General features: G+C 58.5%; 1 protein-coding gene across 1 annotated transcript in view; it reads right to left on the reverse strand.

Annotated features, from left to right (window-relative positions):
• The window catches only part of SDK1 (sidekick cell adhesion molecule 1), a 530,463-nt gene that overhangs the window by 23,657 nt on the left and 482,307 nt on the right, over window positions 1-24,499 (reverse strand). The window contains exons 34-38 of the mRNA XM_032606677.1: window positions 20,942-21,057; window positions 18,940-19,126; window positions 17,052-17,189; window positions 9,907-10,068; window positions 9,217-9,342 (exon numbers count right to left, since the gene is read on the reverse strand). Coding sequence (XP_032462568.1) covers window positions 9,217-9,342; window positions 9,907-10,068; window positions 17,052-17,189; window positions 18,940-19,126; window positions 20,942-21,057 — 729 coding nt within the window. The remainder of the gene's footprint in view (window positions 1-9,216; window positions 9,343-9,906; window positions 10,069-17,051; window positions 17,190-18,939; window positions 19,127-20,941; window positions 21,058-24,499) is intronic.

Below are 24,499 nucleotides of genomic sequence, written 5' to 3' on the forward strand. Positions count from 1 at the left end.
TTTGACGGGGACAGAGATTCAGTCTGGGAAGATGGACAAGTTCTGGAGGTGGATGGTGGTGATGGTTGCACAACAACGTGGATATACTTAATGCTACTGAACTGTACACCTACAAATGGTTAAAATGGTAAGTTTTATGTTATGTATTTTACCACAATAAAAATACATATTGGATTTCTTTAAGCCCTGACGTGTAGGAAAACATTAATAAAATTGAAACTGAAGCCAGAAAATCAGGTGCAGGGAAAAAGGAAGAAGCTAGACAGCCTTGGTGTGAAGCCTGCCTCACCGCACATTAGCTGTGTGACCTCAGGGAGAGTCCTTAACCTCTCTGTGCCTCGTCTGTAAAACGGTGACAACAAAGGGCACCTACGTCACAGGTGTGTTGCAAGGGTTAAACAAGTTAGTATTGATAAAGTGCTTGGTAAGCAGTGCACTCCGTGAGTGTTTGCAAAATAAAATATAAATCCAATCTCTAAGGAGGTCTTTCGGTAAAAAGTGGGCTCAGGGCCCAAAACGTTCATTTGAAATAGTGATCCTTCATGAATTATAAATTCTTCTATAGGCACAGGTTTGCGATCTTTTACAAACAGCAGGAGATCTGGAGAGGAATCTCCATGCACACTTGAATATGCGTACATACGTGCAGACAGCTTTACGGGGGCGGGGGGTTATCTGGAAACCAACCTTACCACACACCTTGGAACACCAGGTATGTTTGAGAGGATCACAGTAAACAGAAAGAGACAGCTAGTGTGTAAGTTGTATTTGCATAGGGTTTAGAGTTTGCACCGGTTCAGCCCTTGTAGTCACAGGTTAATGAAGGAATGGATGTGAATGAGACCTGAAAGGCATAAATCTCCGTACAGGCAAAAAGGGGGTACGACGATTAGCTATTGCTAAATCTTCACACTTATAGTAGTTTCTCACCAAGCTACCCATTACCCCTAATAATGTCCAAATGGCAAGTCATGGCTTAAGCCTTTCTTTCCTTCTAAAAATATTAAGGTTTACACTCGTGACTGCCATATGTGATTTATTTCTGGTTTGGCAAGAACGATCGGGGAATAATAGGCACGGAGGGTGCGTTTTCTCTGCACGTGCCACTCCCTCTGCCTGAAGTCCCCGGCGTGGTGGCGGGCATCCTTCCCCTCTGCCCCCTCTCACTCATCCACGCATTCGATCCACAAATACTTAATGCTCCCCCTCTTCCGTCAGGCCCTGTTCCAGCCAACAGGGGATCAGATGAGATTTCTGTTCTCAGTGGGCTGTTTATAAGTCTATGGGGGAGGGGGGTGATGGAGGAAAATCAACAAGCTCATTGCACCCTTTCAGACTCATCTTTCTGAGGCCAGCCTTGACCCTCTCCTACACCCCTTCTGCCAATGGGCCTCCAGAACACTTCTTCACATCTACCTGTCTGTTTGCACCACTGGGCTCTTGAATTTTTCAAGAGTTCAATAAATCTCAGTTGACCTGATTCATCTCCCCTTCCTTACTCTTCCCTTCCCTTCCCTTCCCTTTCCTCCTTCCATGCATCCTTCCATCTATCCATCCATCATCCCTCCATCCCTCCATCTGTCCTCCCATCCATTCATCTTTGTGCCCCCACAGCCTTTCACAGGGCCTGGCACTGGCAAGCTTTCAGTAAACAGTAACCACCACCATTTTATTTAGCACTTACTATGAGCAGTTCACTGTGCCAAGGGCTTTAAGCATTGAATCAACTGTGCAGTATTTTCCCTCTAAAAAGACAGATCATTTTATGCTGTGAAAGAGACTGAAGAAAAAATACAGACTCTTGGAAACTGGATACTGCTTAAAGCCATTGAAATTAAGGGACTTACGAGTGCGAAAGGCATTCCCAGACCATCTGCAGCAGGCCCGAACACTGCTGCAGTGGGTTCTCTGGATGGCTTCTACACTACTGTTTCTGTAATGCTTTCCTGCTACTGAAGAAGAAGAATTACTTCCCCTGCCTCTACTGTCACCTAAAGTCCACCTTTTATTTTAAGCGCTCTGTCACAGCTCCAGGAATTATGTGCATTTTTCATAAAAACATTAAAAAGTTTTGATACAGAATCTCAACACACGAGTTACTTCACACTGAAAAGCGCTGCGAGGGGAGGAGTCATACCAAGAGAATTTCCTTCTGAAGGAAGTTCGCACTTTTTATTCTGCTTAATTCTGCCTTTCCAAAATTAACATACGCAGCATTTCGGGCTGCGCTTGTGATTCCCCGGGCCGTTCATCCACACTAATATTCACACCGCGATCACGGCAGGCAGGAAACCCTGGCGGCTGCCGGAGCACCCGCTCTGTCTCCCCACTGTGCATCGTTTTCCTCGCTTGTATTATGTTGTTAAATATCTCAATAAATCAATGATGGAGAAAAGTATGTCTACAAATTAGGGGGAAAAATAACATTACAGAACTATTAAGCATAATGAGATTTGTGCAAGTGATTTTCCACGCACCAGGATAATCCCCGGGCCTGGACTTACATTCTCAATCAATACTTGAGGGGAGTGCGGGCGCTTGTGTTTTTCTGGGGATGCGTTCAGCCGGCTGTCAGACTCCAGGCGAGGTCACCCTGCCGGGTGCTCAGCAGACCCCAGCCTGCTTTCCCTCCCCACTGGGGGCGCTCCTACCCCTACATCACCCCCGTGTGGGGAACTCGTGATTGGCCCGAGGAGAGCAGTCGCTCGTGTTTCCCAAAGCCACATCCCTGGATGGCCGATGCCAGAGGTCTGAGGACCAGCCCTGCGGGCGGTGCCAGGACTTCGACCTTCCTGGGAGTCACGTCGACCTTCAGGCCAGGGCCTCTTGATGTCTGTGGCGGGGTGTCCGTGGCATCTGGCTGGGCTCGGTTCCCCTTCTTGGACTCCCAGCACCTTCTCGGCCTCTCCTTACTGTGACACTGCTGGGAAAACGCCACCTCGAGGTATGAAGGTGGGGGAACCGTGGAGAAACACACGTGGCAGAATGCTGCTCGATAAGCCGCACTCCGGTCACACACCTCCACCCCTGCCGGGCTCGGAAGGAAAGCTGCGTGAGGGTCCACACACGCACGTGCGTCCCACTGGCTGCTTTTCCTTTGAAGATATAAGCTCTCGGTCCTGGCTGCCCTGTGGCAGTATTTGTTTACTAAAAAAGGAGAACGGCTAACACTGAATTTCCTCGAGGAGAGCAAGCACCTCCAGTCCACACGGGTCACTGCCCCGACCGCACTTGTTTCTCGCGCTTGGCGCAAGGCAGCTTCTCTCCTGCGGGGCCAGCACCTTGCCGCCCAGGCCCATCTGCTCCCGGCCATGCCCTCGTAACTGGGGAGCAGGGACAGCGCCCTCCCAAATCCCAGGGTCCACGCTCCACTTACCCTGCCGACGCCCAGAAGCGTGTGTCTATGGCAGGTTTCAAGGCAGACGCCAAGAAAGACGTTTGACCTCGTGGACAACCCAGCAGGGTCTCCACGCTGAGTGAAACTGTCATTCACGGCCCAAGGGTTCTGGTTCCACTAAACTCATAACCAGCGCCATGACGTCGGCTTGCAGCTCCGAGCCCGGGAGCTGCTTATGTCTTAAACGCTGCCATTTCTCTTGGTGTAACTGGGCTGGGTCGGAAATTGAGCTGAAACAGGTGGGGCTTACACCCGAGGCTAAATACATCTGATGATAAAATAATTGTATGTTATCCGATCCTTGTTGAAGGCAGGACACCAATGAGATGAACGCAAAGGATGGCCTGGGACCAGGACCCAGCCAGAGAGAAACGGCTGCAGAGCCTGACAGGCTGTCAACTCGGGGCGGGGGGGGGGGGGGGGGGGGGGGGGGGGGGGGGGGGGGGGGGGGGGGGTCATACAGGAGAGAAGAAGTGAACACAGGCCAGTGACAGAGTCAGAACTGCAGCTGCAGCCCTTGGGCTGAGGCGCTGACTTGGCAAGTTCCATGGATTTTAAACCTTCTGAAAAGCACTGATTGTTTTTCTTTGTTCAGTTGAAAAGTCCCGCAGGCAAAGATCAGAAGCGGACAGAGCGAGTGGGGAGGGGCCTGGGGGGCCCCCCAGGAGGACCGCAAGTGGGCAGGGGCCCTGCTCCATGGAACCCCCTCTCCTCTCTGGGCTAAACACATTACACGTGAAAAAAGCAACACAATGTCTGCCCTGCGTTGGGTACATCCTAAATACGTATTTCACGGCTGCTGTGGAGAGGAAAATAAGTTCCTTCAGTGCCATTCTGGTCTATTGTGTAAATATGTAAATTAGGATTCCTGATCTATACAGTAAAATGCCTCGGGACAATTTGTGTAAATAAATCATCTGCCCACTGCATAGTTTCCACTGCCTTCCTGGGAGCTTAGCAACACCAACTGGGAGGAAACCTTCACCCAACCGGAGAAATGAACCTTCGGCAAGGCCGAGTCCACACTCGCTGACTGCCCTTCTCCAGGAGTGACGGGGGTGTGTGTCCTAGTCCGATGTGAATTTCACCAGCTGCCGTTCAATTGGGTGTTTTCACGTTAGGGCACCTGCAGAATTTGCAGGGGTTCAAGTGAAGATGCGCAAGGCTGCAGGGCCACCTGCCCGGGCCGCTGGAGCCTGCTGGCCACCGTCCCCGCGCCAGCCAAGCGGACGAGCTCCATGCCTTCCAAGGGCAAGATGCAGATGAGGCCTGGTGGGGAGATGGCAGGCAGCCTGGGGCCCCCAGGGCCACCCAACAAAGGGGCTCAGTCTTTCCAGACGCCCGCGGTGACGGGAACCCGGGCGGCCCCCTATTAAAAACTACCCCTCCCAGGGCCCAACACCACTACCAAGCTCCCTTCAGACACCGCTGCCCTGCCCGGAGAGGGTGTCGCCAAAGAGCCTCGGGGAGAGAGCGAGACGATGCAGCGTTTACTGGTCTGTGTAATGAGGCCTGTAATAGATGACAGCTGAGATCCGAAGTCCAAGGTACTGGCAGGGTGTTTAAATATTGACAATCCGTAAATGCATTTCATCTGACTCCAAGCAGGCCTCCGTTAAGGGGGGAGGGCGGGGGGGGGGGGGGCGGCGAGGGTGTCTCTCTCAACTTTCAGCGGCTGGACGGTGAGGCCGGCGGGCTGCTCTGGCCCAGTCGAAATCGCTGGCAACCTGCTCTCCAATGTTGAGAAAGTGAAGCGGAACCCTCGGGGCTCGCTGGAAACGACAGCGTCCTCCGGGTCAGCTTCCTGGCATGTCTTGGTCCCCGTGGGTCAGCTTCCACCTTCTGGTGGTGATCCGGGGAGTCAGACCGCCAGCTGCCGGCAGAAGGCTCGTGTCTGGGCGAGGCCCTCGGGTGTGGGGCGCCACCCCATTAGTGCTGCACCACCTTCCAGACTCCCTGAAGCTGCACTTGTGACCACCAAGCACCCCGTTTCCTTCATCGCAGCAGGTGGATGAGCGGCGCAGCACGAGGGGAAGTGAACCGGCTCCCCAGGGAGCCTGAGAACGCACCTCCAACCCCGGGGCGGCCCGAGTGCTCACTAGGGCTAGGATTCCCGCGCGCCTGCGTCTGGCTGGTTCCCCGCAGGCCGATCGCTGACATGGAGGTGCTCGTTTCAGAGGGACGGTGTACCTGACGGGCCAGGGTGAGGAGACCATCCGTGGAGATTAAAAAAAAAAAAATTGAAGCTCAGCTTTTTCTTTTGAGATAATTGTGGATTCCCACGCAGCTGTGGGAAATAGCACAGGCATCCCAGGTGTCCTTTATCCAGTGTTCCAACCCCCCGTTCCCCCGCAAGGGTGTCATGTTGGGAAACTACGGTACAGCGCGACCGGGAAACTGATGCTGACACAGTCCTGACGGGACCCTTCGCTGCAATGCTTGCACCTGGACACGTCTCTCCTCCAGAAACAAAAACCAAAGAAACGGTATGAGACTAAAGGTAACTACGTGCTTGCCCAGTGGGGACAAATTCTGGACCCCAAAGATACAGAGACCCCAAAACCCGACTGCCGCTTTTGAAGAGACTGGAGCAAAAACAAGGTACTAAGCACGCCCCCTGCACATTACATCACCTAAGAGGTGGGCAAAACACCTGAGTCTCCCCTCCGGCCCGACTCCTGGACACACCCCTACCCTCACCCCATGTAAGGAACAAGCTCGCTCCCCCCCGCCCCGCCCCCGTCAGGGAGTGAAGCAAGGGAAGCTGCTGCTTGCTCTCGAACGCCCCTGCTGCAGCAGGGGCCCCAGTAAAGCCTTGCCTGAATTTCCCGTCTGGCCTCTGATCAATTTCTATTGAGGAAGGAGGACGAGGACCCTGGTCGGTAACACCGATCCACAGCGTTTCCATCGCCTCAAGGGTGCCTCGTGTGGCCCTTTTACAGCCACGTGTCCACTGGGATCCTTAACTCTTGTCGGGGAGACAAGCTTTCAGGTAGAAGGAAACGACTCGGCGGGAGTCTTGGGTGCGTGTCCTCTAGAGCAAGGCTTCCTAACCTTTTCTTGGTGCCGTGGACCCTCTGCCAACCTGCTGACTCTGAAGGACCCCATCTCAGAATGGTTTTCATGCATAAAATAAAACTGAAAAGGAAACCAGTTACATGGGTGGTGCTCACAAATGCCTGGCAGTAACCGCAAGTTCACAGTCATGTCCGTCTCCTGGTTACGCGGAAGGTCTGGATCACGTGGGTTTTCTCGGCACCCTTGTTAAGCTACGTGGTCTTTGGAAGATGTGGTGGAGAGACAGGCATTGAGGTGACACCCTCATCCCAGGGAACTCAGAAGTCTTCGCTTCTTCATGAACGCTTTCGATAAGAAGGTCTAGCAGGGTCTGCAGACGACCGTAATGTCGACGCCGTGGTGAGAATGAACGATCCCGGGAAATCTCTGCACACCTGGCACGTGATGTGAACGTAGCTGTGATTTCTACCGCTGGTGGTTTCACAGGTTCTGCAGTTACTTACGTGGCTTCTCACCTACGGGTATGGGTTGAACTGGGTCCCCTCATCATTCATACCTCCGAGGCCTAATCCTTAGTATATCAGAATGCGACCTTATTTGGAAACAGGGTCTCTGCAGACGTAATTAGTTAAGATGAGGTCACGACGGTGGGCCCTAACCCAGTATGACTGGGGTTCTTCTAAAAGGGGGAAGTTTGGACACAGGAACGCAGGGAGGAGGCCACGTGAAGAGGAAGGTAGGGGTCTGGCTGACGCTTCTCCTACAAGCCAAGGACCCCCAAAGGTTGTTAGTGACACATCAGAAGTCAGGGGACAGGCCTGGACCAGATCCTCCCCGATGGCCCCCAGAGGGAACCCACCGTGCCGACACCTTGATCTGGGGTTCCAGCCTCCAGATCTGAGAGAGAACACGTTTCTATTATCTAAGCCACCCGGTGTTTGGTACTCGGTTACAGGAGCCGAGCAAACTAACACGTGTTTATAAGTGAAGGAAAGCTAAGTTTCAGTTAGAGGGCTAGTGAAGATAAACACGTATTCTTTCCCGTCGAAGCTGATGGAGCCCCTTGGTGGGCCTGAGCAGGGCAACGTTTGCAACAAACGCTCTCCTTGCATTTGGGGAGCAAGCAGCCTGCCTCCTGAGGCCAGTGCAGCCTCCACTGCCTCAGTCTGGGCACAGACCTCACAGGGCCTTTCAGCCACGGCATGTGGTTCTTTTTTGTTTTTTTGTTTTTTTTTTTTTTTTTTTGCGGTACACGGGCCTCTTGCAGCCGTGGCCTCTCCTGTTGCGGAGCGCAGGCTCCGGACGCGCAGGCTCAGCGGCCATGGCTCACGGGCCCAGCCGCTCCGCGGCTTGTGGGATCTTCCCGGACCGGGGCACGAACCCGCGTCCCCTGCATTGGCAGGCAGACCCTCGACCACCGCGCCACCAGGGAAGCCCGCGGCACTTGTTGATCTCCGCAAGTGCCCCGGGTCAGATGTCGCCAGCAGAGAGCTGGCTGGCTCTTCTGGGTCCACTGCTTTCAGAGGTACGGGGGGAACAAGTGACCACAGAGGCCTCTGGCGAGTCCAGCCCCGTCCGTCACGGATTTGGGACCCTCCATTTCCAGAAAAGGCCAGATGCCCTGCTTATCAGAAACTGTCGGGATCCCCCAGGCCCGGGGGCTGAACGTGGGCATTCTTGAGCCAAAGAAGTATTCACATCACCTTTACGTAGAAACTGTTTTGGTTTTATGTACTAGGTTTCTCCTTAGAAGTTTCTAGAAGGCACTTCTAACCAGTAATCTTTCAAAAGCCATTTGGTGGGGAGGAGGGACGCCTGTGACGTCTGCAACTTTGGGGATCTTCCCTCTTGGTCTAATAGCTTCTTTAAACATCACACTGAAGTGCTCGCGGCGCTGTGGTCCATCTGGAGGCGGGGCCTGGAGATTCGCTTTCCCAGTGCGTCCCCGGCACGCCGTGTATTTTCACACTCGGACGTTCACGCTGAGCCGTACGGCCGTCTGAAGGTCGCGGTGAACGTGCCCGGGGCTCCTGCGAGGGTGATACCCCCCCCAGCTCCAGCTGTAACATCCGACTCAAACCATCCTTCACTTTCCAGTGATGTCCGCCCTTAGGTATTACTTGAATAGAGAGAAGGCGGAAGCCCTCTTAGGGTGGATGGGGTCGGGGCGGATCTCAACCTCGCTCCCAGCGGGTGACGTGTGGGTTTCACTACTGACAGGAAGGTTCATGACGATCCGAAATGAGCAGGACACTTTCCACTGAGATCTCGAGCGGAGCCCCTGAAAACACTCGCGGGTCTCACCGCTAAGCTGAGAACGTCCTTAAGTGACCCTAAGTTCTCACGCACGTGTATCTGAGTGACAATCACCCTCCCCCTAAGCCTGGGTAACGTGGCCAGGACACCATGGGCCTGATGCCTGTGAGGCTGCTAGCGCAGCTGTGGTTATGAGAGCGGGGCGGTGGGGGCTTCCCCAGTGGTCCAGTGGGTAGGGCTCCGCGCTCCCAATGGGGTTCCATCCCTGGCCAGGGAACTAGATCCCGCAGGCTGCAACGAAGAGTCCGCAGGCCACAACGAAGATCCCGTGTGCCGCATCGGAGACCCGGCGCAGCCAAAATAAATAATAAATATTTAACAACACCAACGGGGGGTGGGGGAGTGAGAGGGCACCTCTCATTTCAAGTCAATGCCCTCTGTCTCCACGTCATCAAGGAGATGCTGGGCCGGGGAGGCCCCAAGCTCTGACACATCCCCTCTTTTACAGATGCAGAGACACCGTTTCGGGGTTTCGCGCGCCCTACCTGAGGGCCTGGCCTCGATGACGTAGCCCGTGGTGGGCGTCCTGCCCGCGCGGCCCTCCGTCCACTGCAGGGTGAGCTCAGAGGCGGATCTGGTGACCGAGACGTCTCGAGGGGAGCCCGGGGAACCTGTGGACAGAGGAGAAAAGAGCGGGTGGGCTTTGGCCTGGGACTCCTGGGCCTGCAGAGGGGCCAGCTCTGCTGCTAGGTCTTCAGGCGGGCTCACCCCCGGTCAGTCCCGGTCCCTCATCTTGAAAGTCAGGGTGGGGCTGACACTGGCCTCACAGGTCCATCAGAGCATCAAGAGAGCTGAGGCGTGGAGGTGCCCTCTCGATCCACTGCCCTCTCCTCCAAAAGCACTTAAACAGAGGCCAAGGGCATTTGTGCAGTGGAAACCACGAGGCTCCTCTTCATGCCAGGAAAACTTCAAATTTTTCTTACGTATCTTATTTCAAAAATTGAATGCACTTCTTTTCGCTTTTTTTCCAGAAAACAAATACAAACTGGACACACTCAACACCTAAGAACTTGCTCGCCCACACTGAATGCGTCCGCCTGCAGACGTTCAGTTAACACACGCCTTGGAAGGCGGGGCCAAAAGAGTCCTGAGCTGATGCCAGCTCTGAGCGTCCAGCACGGCTCGTCGGGAGTGCAGACCAAGCCCTGACCGGACGAAGGAGGCCCGATACTCACCCTCGGCCGGCCCGGCCGTGACGCTGGCCCGCAGCTCGGGCCCGTAGGCGATGGTCCGTGCTTGCACTCGGAAGAAGTAGGTCACCCCCTTGGTGAGGTCGCGCACCTTCAGCCAGCGCTGCCAGTTCCCCTTCACGTCCACCGTCACCACCTTGCTCACCCCTAGAGCCGCAGGGAAGGGCAAGAGGGGCCCTGAGCACCGTCTCTTCAGCTCTAATAACCAGGAGGCCGCGAGGTTTGCTGAGGAAGCGTTCTTACCACTGGGACTGTAAATGGTGGTAATGGCCGATTTTCAGCACACATAAGTGCCATTAGAGTCTAAGCTTGGTAAGTGGGTGCTGACACGGGGAAGAACCACCCTCACAGCACACGGGAGGAGGCCCCGGCTCACTGGCCACGCTGGGGTGGGGAGAGAACCCCGGCGACAGGCACCAAGGTGGGGCAGGCCCCTGACGTCTGGAGGGTCCCTCCCCACATGGCTCGGAGCCGCACAAAGCCCTGTGTCACGTCGGAGGCGACCTCGGGGCTTCCCAACTTAGTCGGGGGACAGAATGTGGAGGAGGAAGATGGAGGAAGGCTCTGCATGGGCTGCAGGCGGCCCCCCCCACGGGGCCCACTCTGCCGCCTAAAGGCTTTGGCAACGCGTGACAACTTCATCCACAGACCCTGAAAACATGACGAACCTGTCACCACAGAGAGTGGTGGTGACGCAGCTCTACAGACCTGTGCCAGCACAGAGACGCTTCCCTCACACCGAGCAGATTGTGATGCTGGGTGTACTAGGTTTAATTAGAAAATAGAGATTGGACACTTTGGCAGGGGGATACAAACTGAAAAGTACACAAACGCAGCATTTTCCAGAAGGGAAAATAGGGTTCTTTGGTAAAACAAGTCTGAAAATGAAGCATTCAAACAAAAAAGCTACATAAGCTCTAGACTGCGGGACTTCTCAGAGCCTTCAACACACCGATGTCTGTCGGGCACCTCTTGGAGGAGGGTGTCAGGCTGGGGCAATTCCAGGACTGTGAGTCAGCAGAGGTCGTGCGGAAGAGCCGCGCCGGGTGCCTGCTTCCTGGGTCCGGCGTCTGCGCCACCGTGTCCCGTACACAGAGAACGGCCGTGCTTCCCAAGACCAAGGGGCCACCTGCCCTCGCTGCGACCGGCCGGTGTTATCTGCACCTTGAATCCTAGGGTGGCCTTGACCTCAGAAGAGCCCAACAACGTGCGTCCTCGCTACAAAAGTGGGTCCAGCTTTCAGAGTCATCAAAGCAGATTCCTCTGATCCTACAGGCTCTAGAAGCCCTTCTAGTGGGCTTACCGTCTTCATGTTGCGCCTTTTATGAAACATTTGTTCAGTGACCTGATTCTCTTCAAGTTGTTTCGGAGCAATTTGGGCCCGCTCTTGCGTGATTGGAGCTTTTCGGTAGAGAAGGAGGGCCATTTCTGCACAGAGAGGCCGCCCCTCAGCTGCATCGCTCCAGAGCGGGGTTTCAGGGATGAGTCCGCACGCATGGTTGACCGTCACCAGTGAACACACGCGGGATCCTGCCAGATAGTTTTCCTGGAGAGCAGCCCCTTCTTTTGTTAAAAAATGCCCTCCTTCTCCTCAGAGCAAAACCAACCCCGTGCACAGATCTGTGAACTCTGTCCCGCCAAGAGGTGGAGCTAAGTCCGCTTCCCTCCCCCTCCCCCATCCCAACCACGTCAGTGTCTTATTTATTCAGTCAACTTTAAAACCACCCTGTACTCCAAACCTCAGGGTGCAGTTGCCTGAAATACTTCCATTTCAAACGCGTACGAAAACAAAATAGCTCTTCTATGGAATCAGATTCCCAAGAACACGGCTCAGTGTTCCGAGGGCCTGGGGGCTCCCCATGCAGCCAGGCCTACTTTCCTGGTGGAGGGACCCGGGGTCCACAGCACTGCAGTACCACATCGACGCCCCTGTTCCCGGGGCCTGGGCTGCAGGCTGCCCGACCAGGGTCTGCAGGTGTCCCTCCAGACGCTGCCCGGGCCTGGGGGAGGGGGCATGAAGAAGGGTCACCCCAGGGGGAGGTCACTGCTTTACAACTGCTTTCTTACTGTCTTTACCACAGACTTGTGCATGTGTATATCAACGTAAATATCATATCCTCGGTGATCTTCACAAGGGAAGCGGCGTTACCACAGAGAGTTAATATAAAGATGCTCGAGCTTCTCCCTACGTTTGCAGCCATATCTCTGGGAGCTGCTCGGGTCCTCTGAGGCATATGAGAGTACTGAAATGGTCCGGAGTCCCGCTTCCCACTTTCATGTTTCCCTGCCTAAATCCCAGATCAACCGCGAAGGGGGTGAGGGCCAGGCTTCTCCAGGAGACGCCCTCCAAGAGGCCTGCGCACCCATCAGATCAGCCAGCCGCGCTGAGGGGAGGAGACATAGAAATCGGGGCACTGGGGGCCGCTGGGGAGGGATGGGCCCAGGTGTGGGACGCAGGGCAGCCAGGGCCGGACCAGGGCCCGAGGTGCCGGGCAGCCTGCCCTCAGCGGGTCCGGGAAGCTGTGTGGTGCTTTCACAGCCACGGCCTGGCGTTCAGCCTCTCTGTTCTCACCCACGCTCCTGTCCACGGTGTCGGGCTGCTCAGCTAGGCAACGGTGCGGTCTTAGGTGAGAACGCCCCAAAGAGCCCTGGCAGAGAGGCGCCCAGGGCGAGCGCCGCTGCTCCATGATCGGCAGAGGGCGGGTTCCCTCTGAAACTCGCAGGGTCGGCCCGCGGGATGGGAGTGCGGACGCCCCAGGATCTGGAGCCTGTCCCAGGCCTGTTACTTCTTCCCTGTGTGACGCCGGACGATGCACTGGACCTCTGCAGGCCTCCGTTTCCCGTCGGTCCTGAGTGGGCAGTGCCCACCTCACAGCAGTGTCAGGAGGGCCGGATCCCAGACCCTGCGGTGACTGTTCGAAAGCACGTCGAACTCCGGGCGCTGCGATCCACCTGGGTCCCCGGCTGCAGCTCTCCCACTCCACGGTGGCCACGCTGCCCCAGCACCCAGGGCTTATGGCGGCCACCGTGGAGCTCAGCTCGCCATCCTGCTGGTCAGGCCTTGGGAGGCGTCTGGCGTGGCCGATCGCGGCCGGGCTCCTGCGTGCAGCTGTGGCTGGTCCTCACGTGCCCGGCAGGTGGCTGGCTGTCCGCCAAGGCAAGAGGACGGAGAGGTCACGTCCCCAGCATCTCCCCGAGGGCCGGCTCAGGCGTGTCCACGAGAGGACAGGGTGCCTCCCGCGTGCAAACGCTCTCGCCCGCCCCACGACGGCTACTGCCCCAGTGGCCACTGCGAGTCACGCGGCCGAGTCTGGAGGAACGCAATGGGCTTGATCTGGGGCCTTCCTGTGCTCGACCCATGACACCCCCCAGCAGGACCGCCACCGGCAGCCACTGCCCACGCCCCACGTGACGGCCTCCTTACGGCCCCACTGCGGCCGGGCCGTGCTCCTCTCCTGGCTGCCAGCCATGGCTGCTGGAAGGGCCCAGGACTAGTGTACATCTGGCTAAGTCAGGGTTCTGGCAGAGGCCGTGGTCCAGAAGGGCTCGTGGTGGGATCCCTGGGACGTGATGCCGGGTTGCCGTGAGTGGGGCACTTCGGGAAGGTCATAGGGTCACCAGGGCGGCACCAGGGCAGTGGGTCGGTGAGCTCTGCTCCTGGGGAAGGGGTGTTTGCTGGTTGCCACAGAGGCCGGGGGAGGCTCGAGGCCTGTGGCCAGCCTCACCCCAGCGGGAGCAAGGCTTGAGCTGTCAGGGGCAGGGTGGCCTGCGGTTGGCGGCCCGGCTTAGTGCCGGCCTGGTGCTTAGAGGCAGCCCTGCGACGCCTCAGGCGGGAACTGGACGCTTCCTGTCACCGTCACCGTCACATGGGGTAGCCCCAGCCCTGACCGGCCACTCGACAGGCAAGCAGGCGTCAAGTGGGTCTGGGACGTGCACAGCCAGAGCCTGGCGTCTGCTACAGTTTGCTGCTGAGGGCGCAGGAGCCGGGGTGGCGGCTGAGTGAGCGCAGGGCTGAGCCCCCGTCCCTGCTCCGATGGCAGGGCTGGCACACTGGCCGGAGACCCAGGCTGAGAGCAGCGGGCCTCCCCACAGACAAGGGACGCTGCTGCGGACGGCGGGCGTCTCGCTACTTGTGAAACGAGGCGAAGACTGCTGTGACCGAAGCGACTCCACCTGTTGTCACTCCAGGGAACGGCAAGCCCCACCCGCGGCTGGGAAGCAAGACGATTTCCTGACAAACTCCGGACGTTCCCCATCACGTGACAGATAAGACCTCGGCTCTTGAACCTGCCCGCCTGGGTTCGAATCCCTCCTCTCCCCCCGTTCCCCCATGGTAGGCCGTGGACAACGTCTTAAGGTCCCGAAGCCCGACTGCTCTTTTTTTTTTTTTCCGGTACGCGGGGCCTCTCACTCCTGTGGCCCCTCCCGTTGCGGAGCACAGGCTCCGGACGTGCAGGCTCAGCGGCCATGGCTCACGGGCCCAGCCGCTCCGCGGCATGTGGGATCTTCCCGGACCAGGGCACGAACCCGTGTCCCCTGCATCGGCAGGCGGACCGCCAACCACTGCACCACCAGGGCAGCCCAGCCCGCCCGCTTTGTCTGTGGGCGTGAGGACAGATGCCGGTGCACCCTGCAGGGCTGTGCTGAGAATGAGGAGAGAACGCACAAGAGCGGTGGGTGCGGCCTGCTGTGTAGCCAGTGCCGGAGGGGCAGCGCCTACCGGTCGGCGCGCTCGGTGGGGTCGCGTTGACGGGGGCACCGGGAGAACCCTGTGAGCTGCTCGTGGTGAACCTGAGTGTCCACACAATGTGAAACAAACGAGCGGCCCCGAGGACACCGGGAACCGGAGCTGCTGCTGCGCCCCCGGCGATGAGGCGGGGGGCTGGGGGCGGGCGTGGGGAAGCTCTGCAGCAATTCTAGCGCCTGACCGTGCAGAGGAGGGTAACGGGGGGCACAGCCAGGCCCCGCTGCAGAATCCGGCCGGCGGTGGCCCTCGCCGGGAGGCCAAGGAGACAGCTGTGGGCCGTGGGGTTTCTGGAAAGACTGTGCAAACCCACCCACACAGATGGTCTGCTCAGCTGTCAGTCACTTGCCGGAGGAAAGCGTGGGAAACCTCACTCACGGTCTGGGGTGAGGACGGAGGCGGAGGCCAGTCAGGCACCGTTCTTGGCAACCCTTTCTCATCTGAATGGCACCAGTGGGTTTAATATCCTTGAGAAGGTGTTTGGGACCTGGGCTCGGGAATCTGTGCGCGTGCATGCATGTGCAGGGAACGCCGGTGAGCAAAACGGAAGCCTCCAGCAATTCTTGGCCCTCCCTCCCTACCTAACGGGCGGGAATGTGGCCCCGTCTCCCTTCCGGACCTTGACCCAAGCCCACGCCCAGGCCACCTGTCCCCAGACAGGCGCTGGGTCCTGGAAAGATACAGCAGAGCGCGCTGAATCAGTGCGGGTCCCCAGCCTCTTGGCTGTTCTACAAACCGTTTCCACACGTCGCCTCTACTGTTATTTACCTAAGTTCACGTGAGAGACAGGAAGGACCCTCTGTCACCTCTACTGCTATTTACCTAAGTTCATCGATTTTCTGAGACGCGCTTTTTCCCCCTCGCATTTTTACATCTCTGATTTGGGATGCAGCTTGGAATGATGCTTCAAGAGGACTGGGCTGTGGTTTAGTGGAAGCATTTTTCTTTCTCAGCGCTTCATAAAATAACAATGAACCTCCCAGGCCATGGCGGTGTAGACTCGATGAAATAAAATCTAGGGCTTAACGTTCCTTCTTCGAATCCGCTCCCTGTATTACTTGAATGTGCTTGTTTTAAAAGAAACTTTTATCACGGCTTTAAATGGAGAGCCAATATCATTTGATGTGTTGGTGATATCTTTTCCTCCCAGACATTAAATAATCCATAATTTCTACAGTCTGTCTGTGTCTATGACCAGGGCCTCACCTCCCTTCTCTGCACCACAGTGCCGGGCACACAGTGGGGACAGAGAAGAATGCCCGCTTGGCCCTCAGTGTGAGCTCTGGGAGTGGGGCAGCGGGCAGAGATGAGTGGATAAGAGATCAAATCAACACAGAGCTGGCGGCACCAACTACAGCAGGGGCGCAGGGACAGAGCCATGCCGTCACGGCCCGGCTCCTTCCCGCCCACCCTGTCCATCCCTGCACCTGTCGTCTCCTCTCCCGTCCATTATCCCCGCCCGGAGCCCCCTGCCAGCCCCCCTGGTGGCGCTGGGGGTTGATTCAGCCGGGGATCCCGGTCTCCTGTAACTCAGACCCGGTGCCTCTGGCTCCACCTCGGCCCCATGTCACTGGCCCTGCGGCCGCCCGGACGACTGACATTGCCCCCTCCCTGCAGGCCCCGCGTGACCGAGCCACTGTGGGCCAGTCTCGCCTCGGACGCTGGGCGCTTGGGCCCTTCCTGTCTCTCAGCGCCTGTCCCCGCTCCACGCCCGAGGCTCTCACACAGTCCCACTCTCCTCCTCGTGGCACTGATCACTATCAGACTTTGTGTGTGTGTGTGTGTGTGTGTGTGTGTGTGTGTGTGTGTGTTTGTGTGTTGCTCTTTCCTCCTTGGAGCGCAGCTCACTGCACTCAGGAAAGCAAGGATCTCGATGAACAGGTCAGCTCAGATCCCAGCTTCCCTGGATCCACAGACTCCAGCATCTAGAACGGCACCTGGCACACAGCAGGCGCTTAAAAAAGACTTGCTGAGCGGAGTTCCCTGGCAGTCTAGTGGTTAGTGCGTGGCACTTTCACTGCGGTGGGCCGGGTTCAGTCCCCGGTGGGGAAACATCCCGCAAGGTGCGGGCCCAAAACCCCCACCCCCGACACAAAAAACAAACAAAAACCTCGCTGAGTAAACAGAAGAATGAGGGCAGCCCCGGAGGAGCACCGAAGGGAAGCGTCCGGGCCCAGCTGCCCACGTGGCTCCAGCTTGCGGCAACCCAGGGTGGGACGAGCGCTGAGATGGCAGGCGCAGCAGGAGAGGCTTGGGTAATAAGGAGGCCGGGTCAGGGGCCCTGCGGAGGGGCCGTGTGGAGCCCCGGACGCGCTCAGTCGGTTCACCCGCCCCTCCCAGAGCCGTGCCATGTGGACGGTAGGTGTCACGCAGCCGGGAGGCTTACCTTGGACAGGTGCTAAGGGCTCGTACACCACTCGGTAGCCCTGCAGGACGCCATTGGCTGCCGTGGGCTCCCCCCACGAAACATTCAGCGTGGTGGAGGTTACTTCCGAGAATGCCAGGAAGCTGGGGGTCCCGGGAGCTGGAGGACAGGACAGAGAGGAAGTCACCAAAGCCCCGTTACGTCGTCTACACACGTGTCTACGCCTCCGTGTGGAATAGGGATCTTATTAGATGGTAACTCCAACTTAGTGAAGTCTCAATGCCGTGGATGAAAAGGAGATTTATTGGTCATCTCCGAACTTCCCAGGGTCAAAATCAGAAACTCAGAGCCTCCCGAGAAGAGCAGAGAAAACGGCAGTGTTTAAACACAAAGGAGCCTGAGAGGTGAAATGACAAAGGCATAAACACGAATAATGGAAACAGAAAATGAGGTGCAGACAGCGCCATCTTCTAGCACCTGCTGGAGGTTTCCACGGGCTCCAGTTCTGCTCCTCCGCGGGGGTGGGGGGGTGGGCTCTCCCCTCCCCTCCCCTCCCCTCCCCTCCCCGCCTAGGGGGCCCAGAGCCTCTGAGGACACCCCTGCACACTGGTCCTCATCTGAAATCCCACGGGCGCCCGGCCATCTCCCAGTCCCCCTTGGTCTGGGGATGGGGGAGCTCACGCGCCACCCTGAGCTGGAAGAAGCTCCTGGCAGACGCAGAGGCAGGCTGTGTGGCCGGGCAGGACGCCGACCCCGCCCGCGGCTCCCGTCTGCCTGGGCCCCGTGGGAGGGCCGGGTGGGTGCTGGCACCCAGAGCTGCCCCTACCCCAGTGGGCACTGACGCCCCCCCCCTAGCTGGGTTCCCCTCCGTGCTCAGAAATGCCCACTGTATCGGCCCCCACTTGCCCCCCTTCCATCCTCCCCCGTCCCTGGGGGCCCTTTGGCCCTGTGACCCGCCAGGCCCGCAGCGCCCGAGGGCCTCCACCTCCTACCCTCGGCCCCACAGGTCCGCCCATACCCTTCCCGCTCAGAGCCCACAGTCTACAGACAGCCCCTCCCGGGCTGCTGGACGGGCCCCGAGGACGCAGTCCCTGAAATGCAGTTATGGTCATCTCCCAGGGGGCCTGACTCTCAGGAGCCCCTGTTCCCGGGAAGGCTGAACCCACAGAGGTTTGGGGATCCCGGAGCCGGTGGGTCTGTGCCCCACGGGCTCCCTAACTTACACTGCCAGCCTTCCACTCCCTGCATCTCAAGAAGGCCCCAGAGCTCCCGGGACCCAGGGCCCAGCCGCCGTTCCCTCGGGAAGCCTGGTCAGCCTCAGGAAGCGCCCCAGACCACTAGGGACTCTGCGAGTCGCCAGGAGAGTGAGTGAGCGGCTCAGAACGTACCCCAGATCAGGAGAGGAGGTCACGGGCAGTGTGACCCCCAGCAGGGCAGCCCGGCCACGCCCTAGGACCTGCGCGGGGCGTGTGTCTGAGAGACGGCCTGCCAGCTGCTTCCAGGGGACTCTGTGGCCCAGAGGCCCGGGGAGGCCAACACTGCGGCCTGGGCTCAGCACATCAACATACAAGGAGCTCCCCCTGCCCCGGGATCTGGACCCAGAGAGAATCCCCCGGGGGCCTGGAGCAAGTCCTGCCGGTGACAGATGAGGCCTTGTGCAGACGGAAGCCCGGCCCCCCACTGCCCACGCTGCTCACACTGGTGAATGTTCACGGGGCAGCTCCACGCAGCAGGCCTGGGCTGGGCGCTGGGGACACCACACGAATCGGACCCAGAAATTCCCAGCTACGCGGGATCTGGCTTACAGGACAGGCAGAGTGGAGAGCCGAGGGAATGGAGAGGGAGGGTCGGGGAACAGCAGGGCAGGGAGGTGACCCAGGCTGTGGAAAGGAAACACGTGTCCTCCTACCGGCCTGGTGGGTCCGGCCCTGCCGGGGGTCACTCCTGGGCCCGTCTCCAGCAGCGTTGAAGGCCGAGATGCTGACCAGGTACTTGGTGTGGCTGGTGAGGTTCTTCAGCTTCGCCGTGGTCTCGGGCAGGAACAGCACCCTCATCTTCTCCGTTTCGTTCCGGCTGTCCGCCTCCCAGTAGTAGATCTGCCAGAAAGAGCCGGGGGCTGGAGGCCAGCGTGGGAGGGAAGGGGTGGCGCCCCCTCTGTTCCTCAGCCTGGGGGCAGGTGGCCACTGAGCCAGAGGGGACCTGAGTCCCGGGGGCCGAGCTGTGCTCTGCAGAGTCGGGGGTGGCTGAGGCCAGGCCAGGGTGGACGGGGCCTGAGGATGGAGGTGGCATTTCGGTGGCATCTCCTTCGGCTGCCAGGAAAGTGCCTTTTCTCTCACAGGGCTGGCTGTGGGGGCCCTGCCCCTTCCCCCAAGCTTCTGGACAGAAGGGAGACCAATCTACCCCCTGCTCCAGCCTGTGGGTAGAACAAGCCCCCAGCTTCTACCCTATGCTCCCACGTTTTCTTTAAGGCTGAGATCGAAGGCTTGGATCAATGTGACCCCACACTCTGGATACTAAAACAGCCAAAAATAACGTGGAGATGAACCACGTAGGGCTCAGCCCTGCTGGAGCAGCCCTTGTTTCTCCTGGGTTCCGTTTCTTCTCGTCTAGTTTTTAATGCGCCCGTGGGCGAACACGATGCCCGCGTACAAAGGTTTTCTAAGGTCATCAGAACTGTTTCCCTAGACAGCTGGCCGAGGACCGCTGCCCAAGCCAGTGCCATCCAGGCCACCCACAGACAACCCCCATCCACGGATCCACCTCGGCTCTGTGGGCCTACAACAGGCCGGGCCGTGAGAGCCGCTGGCCCACGCGCAGGGCAGCCGAAGCCCGGGGCCTGCTCTCCCGTGCCCCCATGCCCGGCCAGGCCGGAGCGGAGCTGCGGGGGCGCCTCGCCGTATCTACCTGCAAGATGCATTCAGCTTCTGCTCTGAACTGGCCAGATGAGACGCTCTGCTGGAACAGGCCTTACTAACCTGAACTCAATATCCAGGTTCAATGTCTCTGTCATTAGGAAATTAGGAAACATGTTTTGGACATACATAAATAGCACCTTGGCTCCGGGCTCAGGGGACTTTCCGTTACCTCATTCATCACTGCAGGTGCCCTGCCGTGGAGGATGGTATATATTTTCACAGAACACCTACAAATGTCATTTTTAAAGGGACACTGAATTGGTCCAATAGTCTTCAGGGTAGGCTAGCCCATGGATTCTGATGACTGTTCAACTTGGGCTCGACAGACCGGATTCACTCCGGAGGAAGGTGGGGAATTTTCAAGGGACGGCACTTCCGGACGGTTTTAGCTGATCTCACGGGGTCCGAGCCCCCTACGCAGGGGTGATGTTGGAGGTGGAACACTGCGGGGGGCTTCCTGCCCCCACCAACTCTGTGTCATTGTTCATCACCTGATGCTCGGACTGCAACGGCTGCTGCCTTCCTTGGATCCCACCTCTGGGATATTTAATGTGGACTCATGACAGTGCAGTGTAAGGGTTCTCAAAGTGAGGTTCCCAGGAGCACGCAAATCCTGGGACCCCATCCTGCACCTACCAAACAAGAGACTCGGACCCAGGGCAGGGCTTGGTGCGGGGGGAACCTGTTCTCCTGAGGGCTTCCCTTTTACTGTCAGCAAAGGCGGTGGGGACTCCCAGAGGGGGTGCAGGGGGCGGGAAGTGCTGCTGGCCGCGCGGGGAACTGGGCTCCGCTCTCCCAGGCCAGGGGCAAGGTCAGGCTGAGCCCGTCCCAGCCGCCCAGCTGGGGGCCGAGGGCCTGTCGGCCTGAGTCAGGACGGGAGGCAGAAGCGGCCAGGGTCTCAGCGGAGCCCTCGGGAGATCTGGGGATTCAGGCCACCGACCCTGGCCCACAAGTGACCTGGAAGGAAGAGGCAAACCAAGCGAGAGGGCGCCTTGCCTTGTAGCCCTGGATGTTTCCGTTCTGGCTCTCGGGTGGCGGCGGGTCCCACGTGACCTCCAGCTGGCTGGCCGTGAGTGGGTCCACCTGCACGTGCTGTGGAGCCATGGCCGGGGCTGCGGAGAGAGCAGCGGGGTCCGCTGAGAAGTCCCGAGACCCTGCCCTGGACCACCCAGCTTGTCTGCCAGCATGACCACAAACCCTTCTCAGAACCGCGCCTTTAAATGCATGAAATAAAATCTGGAGAATCCCAAAGAAAACCGATTATATCGAGACACAGCAGAGCTTTGGAAACGAAGGTGTGACACGGCAACCCACGCGCTCGTGCTTGTGACTGAGCCCTGAAGCCAGGCTTAGGAGCTGCTCGAGCGACGCCTCTGAGGTCAGGTGGGATGAGAAGAGACGGCGCAGCAACATCCAACCTCGCCGGGACGGGGGCACACCCGGGGGCACACCCGGGGGCACACCCGGGGGCCCTGCTGCTGAGAGAGTCCCAGGCCCCAGTGATGCGGCACTGGTACGTCGCCACATTCATAACCGAGGGAGATGCTCAGTTCCAGGTGGAACTCGGAGCAAATAAAGGCATTTATGGGCGCTCCCTGGCGGCCCAGTGGTTAGGACTCTGCGCTTTCACTGCCGAGGGCCTGGGTTCGATCCCTGGTCAGGGAACTACGATCCCACCGCCTCGCGGCCAAAAATAAATAAAGAAAGGCATCTGTGTTCCCACCACGAGTCCCGGATCCTGGGTACGAAGCCGTGCTCCAGGTGGAGCTGACGTCTGCAGACCCGGGGCTGCCCCTTCCCAGGAGCGGGGCACAGAGGCCACAGCTCCGCGCCCCCCAGGAGGACCCGGTCCCACTCCTTCCCTCCCAACCCCGAGGGCCCCTGGGTGCTGTGTTGGTGTCAGCAGGGCCACACTCTGCAGACCAAAGGTGAAAGGTGACTGACAGGGCGCCATGGCCATGGCCTCGTGGCATCGTAGGCAGCCGCGGGTAAGTTGGGAATGACGCAGAGGACGCACGTGTACATTTGGCGACATTTCTCCCCTCTGGCCCGTCTGTCCTCTGCCTCCCAGGAGCTACTCCTTCCTCCCACCTGGGTGACCCCTCCCCCAGTGAACTTCACGCTGGGCTGGGCCCTGGGGAGCTCCACGGAGCTGTCGGGGACATTGCAGCAGGGCCAGGGCGCCAACCCAGCACCCTCACGTTCCACGGCCCTGCCTGCAGCCAGGGCGCTGCCTCTTGACTCAAGTCTATTGAGGGCCATGAATGGAAAGGACCACGCGTCAGTGGTCAGCGCCGGAGGGAGACCGCCCAGCTCACGGTCTCTCTGGAGAGGCCTCCTGGGGAGAGGATGACCTCCTTGAGGCACCCCTCCCCCGCATCTTCCCCACCACCAGTGTAGAATAAAATAGTAATTAACACCCACTCAGCCTGACACCAACTATTTATTTTGCTCTAACTGCGCGGCTCCTGTATCATCACTGCCCACCCTGCCGTTAATGGAAATGTTAATAACCCACGCCAGGTTGTTGTGACAGATGCTTGGCCTCATTATCAGAAATTCTGATTTACCGCTCCATTAAACAACAGAATCGCACAAAAAAAACAATTCAATCAAAACTAGCCGGAGAAATTTTAACAGCCACATTAATAATCCAAAACATAAATAAAGTTAATGTCTTCTGCATGTTTGCCGTGGGCGACTATCACAAAATTCCTGTTGTACGATTAGAACGTGAAAGGCAAATTTGAGCACAGCCATTACCCTGGTGGTGGGTTAGGACCATCTGTGCGGGGTCGCCCCAGTCCCCCAAGTTTCCCTCTCGAAGCACAGCCAAACCCAGGGCCCACGACGGCTCTGGGGTCCACACGGGCTGGACAAAGCCTCCTTCCACCGCCACCCCCGGTCCCGTCCTGGGCGGCTGAGCCCCAGACGCCACTGTCCCCAGGCTGAGCTGTCTCCACGCCCCCCAGCTGTCCTACAGCACAGCCCCTTCCTGCCAAAAAAATGCTGCAGGTGACAAGGACTTTTGTGATGCTAACACAGCAGGGGAGGGAGAAACCTAGGTGAACACCAAGCAAAAGCACGTCAGTTTCAAGACTTATTTTTTTTTTGGTTCCTGAGATCCTCAGGGTCTCCACCCTGACGGGAGACCCTGACTTGCAGGAAGGCCGTCTGTCTACACCCCCAGTGCAATCCTTTTCTGTCACGAAGGTGCTCAGTTTGGAAGCCGATGGAGCGTCTGATGGATCGTGATCCTCTTGTTCTCCAACCTTAGCATTCGTGGAGTACGGCGCACGCGAACATCTGCTCAGAATGCTGTGTTAAAATGCATGAAACTCGTTTTTAAAAGCACGCTGGCCTGGCCTGGCGGTCCCTGGCGTTTGCTGATACGCAGATTGCCCACGGACAGCGCTGGAGGGCGGGTGCAGGGTTAGGGCACAGAGCGGAGATTCTCTCCATCCGGCGTCTCGGCCCAGGAAGACGACGCTTTCCCACAGCTGTCACCCACTGGCCTTGAGGGATCGCTCCCGCCACCCCAGCCCCGGAGAGAGGTCCGGGCAGGGCGGTGATAGAGAAGCTTCCTGGACTTCTGGGGGCTCCTTGCACCTGATAGCAGTAGTGGAATCCCAGTGGTTTCTGGAATCTTCTGGGATTCTGGCTGAGCGCTGGGAGAGGCGCTGCACAGCTGGGTGCTGTGGGCTGGACCCGGCGGGCGGGTCCCACGGAGCAGCGAGGGCAGCACTTTGGCCGGCTTGCTCGGCCCCGACGTGGCCACCAGGCATCAGGGATACACGGTGGCTGCCCTGACCCGGTGTAGACTTGCTGCTGACAGGGGACGCTGGCCCACGGGCTGCTGGCTCTGCGTCCCGCAGACCCTGGGCGGCCCTGGGCTCATGTCAACCTTTCAGAACCTCTGCTCCAGGGAGGCAGCTGGACAGGCACCAAATGCCTCTATCAAAGGCATTTGGTAGACAGCCGAGGCTGGGAGGGCAGGGGCTTGTCAGTTGCTCGGGTGGGACCGTTCACCATCCGGCCCCTGCTCGCCCGCTCACTCTGCCCCTGTGGTGCGGCGGGGGGCGCCCACCCGCCCTGCAGACAGTTCCCCCCCGAGGGAGCTGCATGCCTCCGACACCGGCCTGGCTGACGACGGGGGAGCAGTACATGCAGGGCACTTCCCAGCAGGAGCTTCCACAGTGTTCCATAGCGCCGACCTCTCCCCACCCCCAGACCAGCGGGGCCCCCAGATCCCCATCTGTGTCTGGGAGCACGAGGGACGTAGCTGACCGTGAAGGACAGGGACGCGCAGGAGAAAACACAGGGGGTGTTTCAGGCGCTGAGACTCGGGGGTGATTTGTCGCCATGGAGCAACTTTGCTGACGTTTTCCTGAATATCAACCAGGCCCTCGGCTTAGCTCGGCGGGGCGGGTGGACACAAGGCTGGACAAGACAGGTTCAGCAGGAGACATAATTCACAGTAGTCACAGTACCAGGTGGGATGTGAGGACAGGGTCAAAGGGCCACGAGGGGTCACCTCTGTGGCTGGGGGACGTG

This window comes from Phocoena sinus, chromosome 15, assembly GCF_008692025.1.
Source record: "Phocoena sinus isolate mPhoSin1 chromosome 15, mPhoSin1.pri, whole genome shotgun sequence".
NCBI classification, from domain to species: Eukaryota; Metazoa; Chordata; class Mammalia; order Artiodactyla; family Phocoenidae; genus Phocoena; species Phocoena sinus.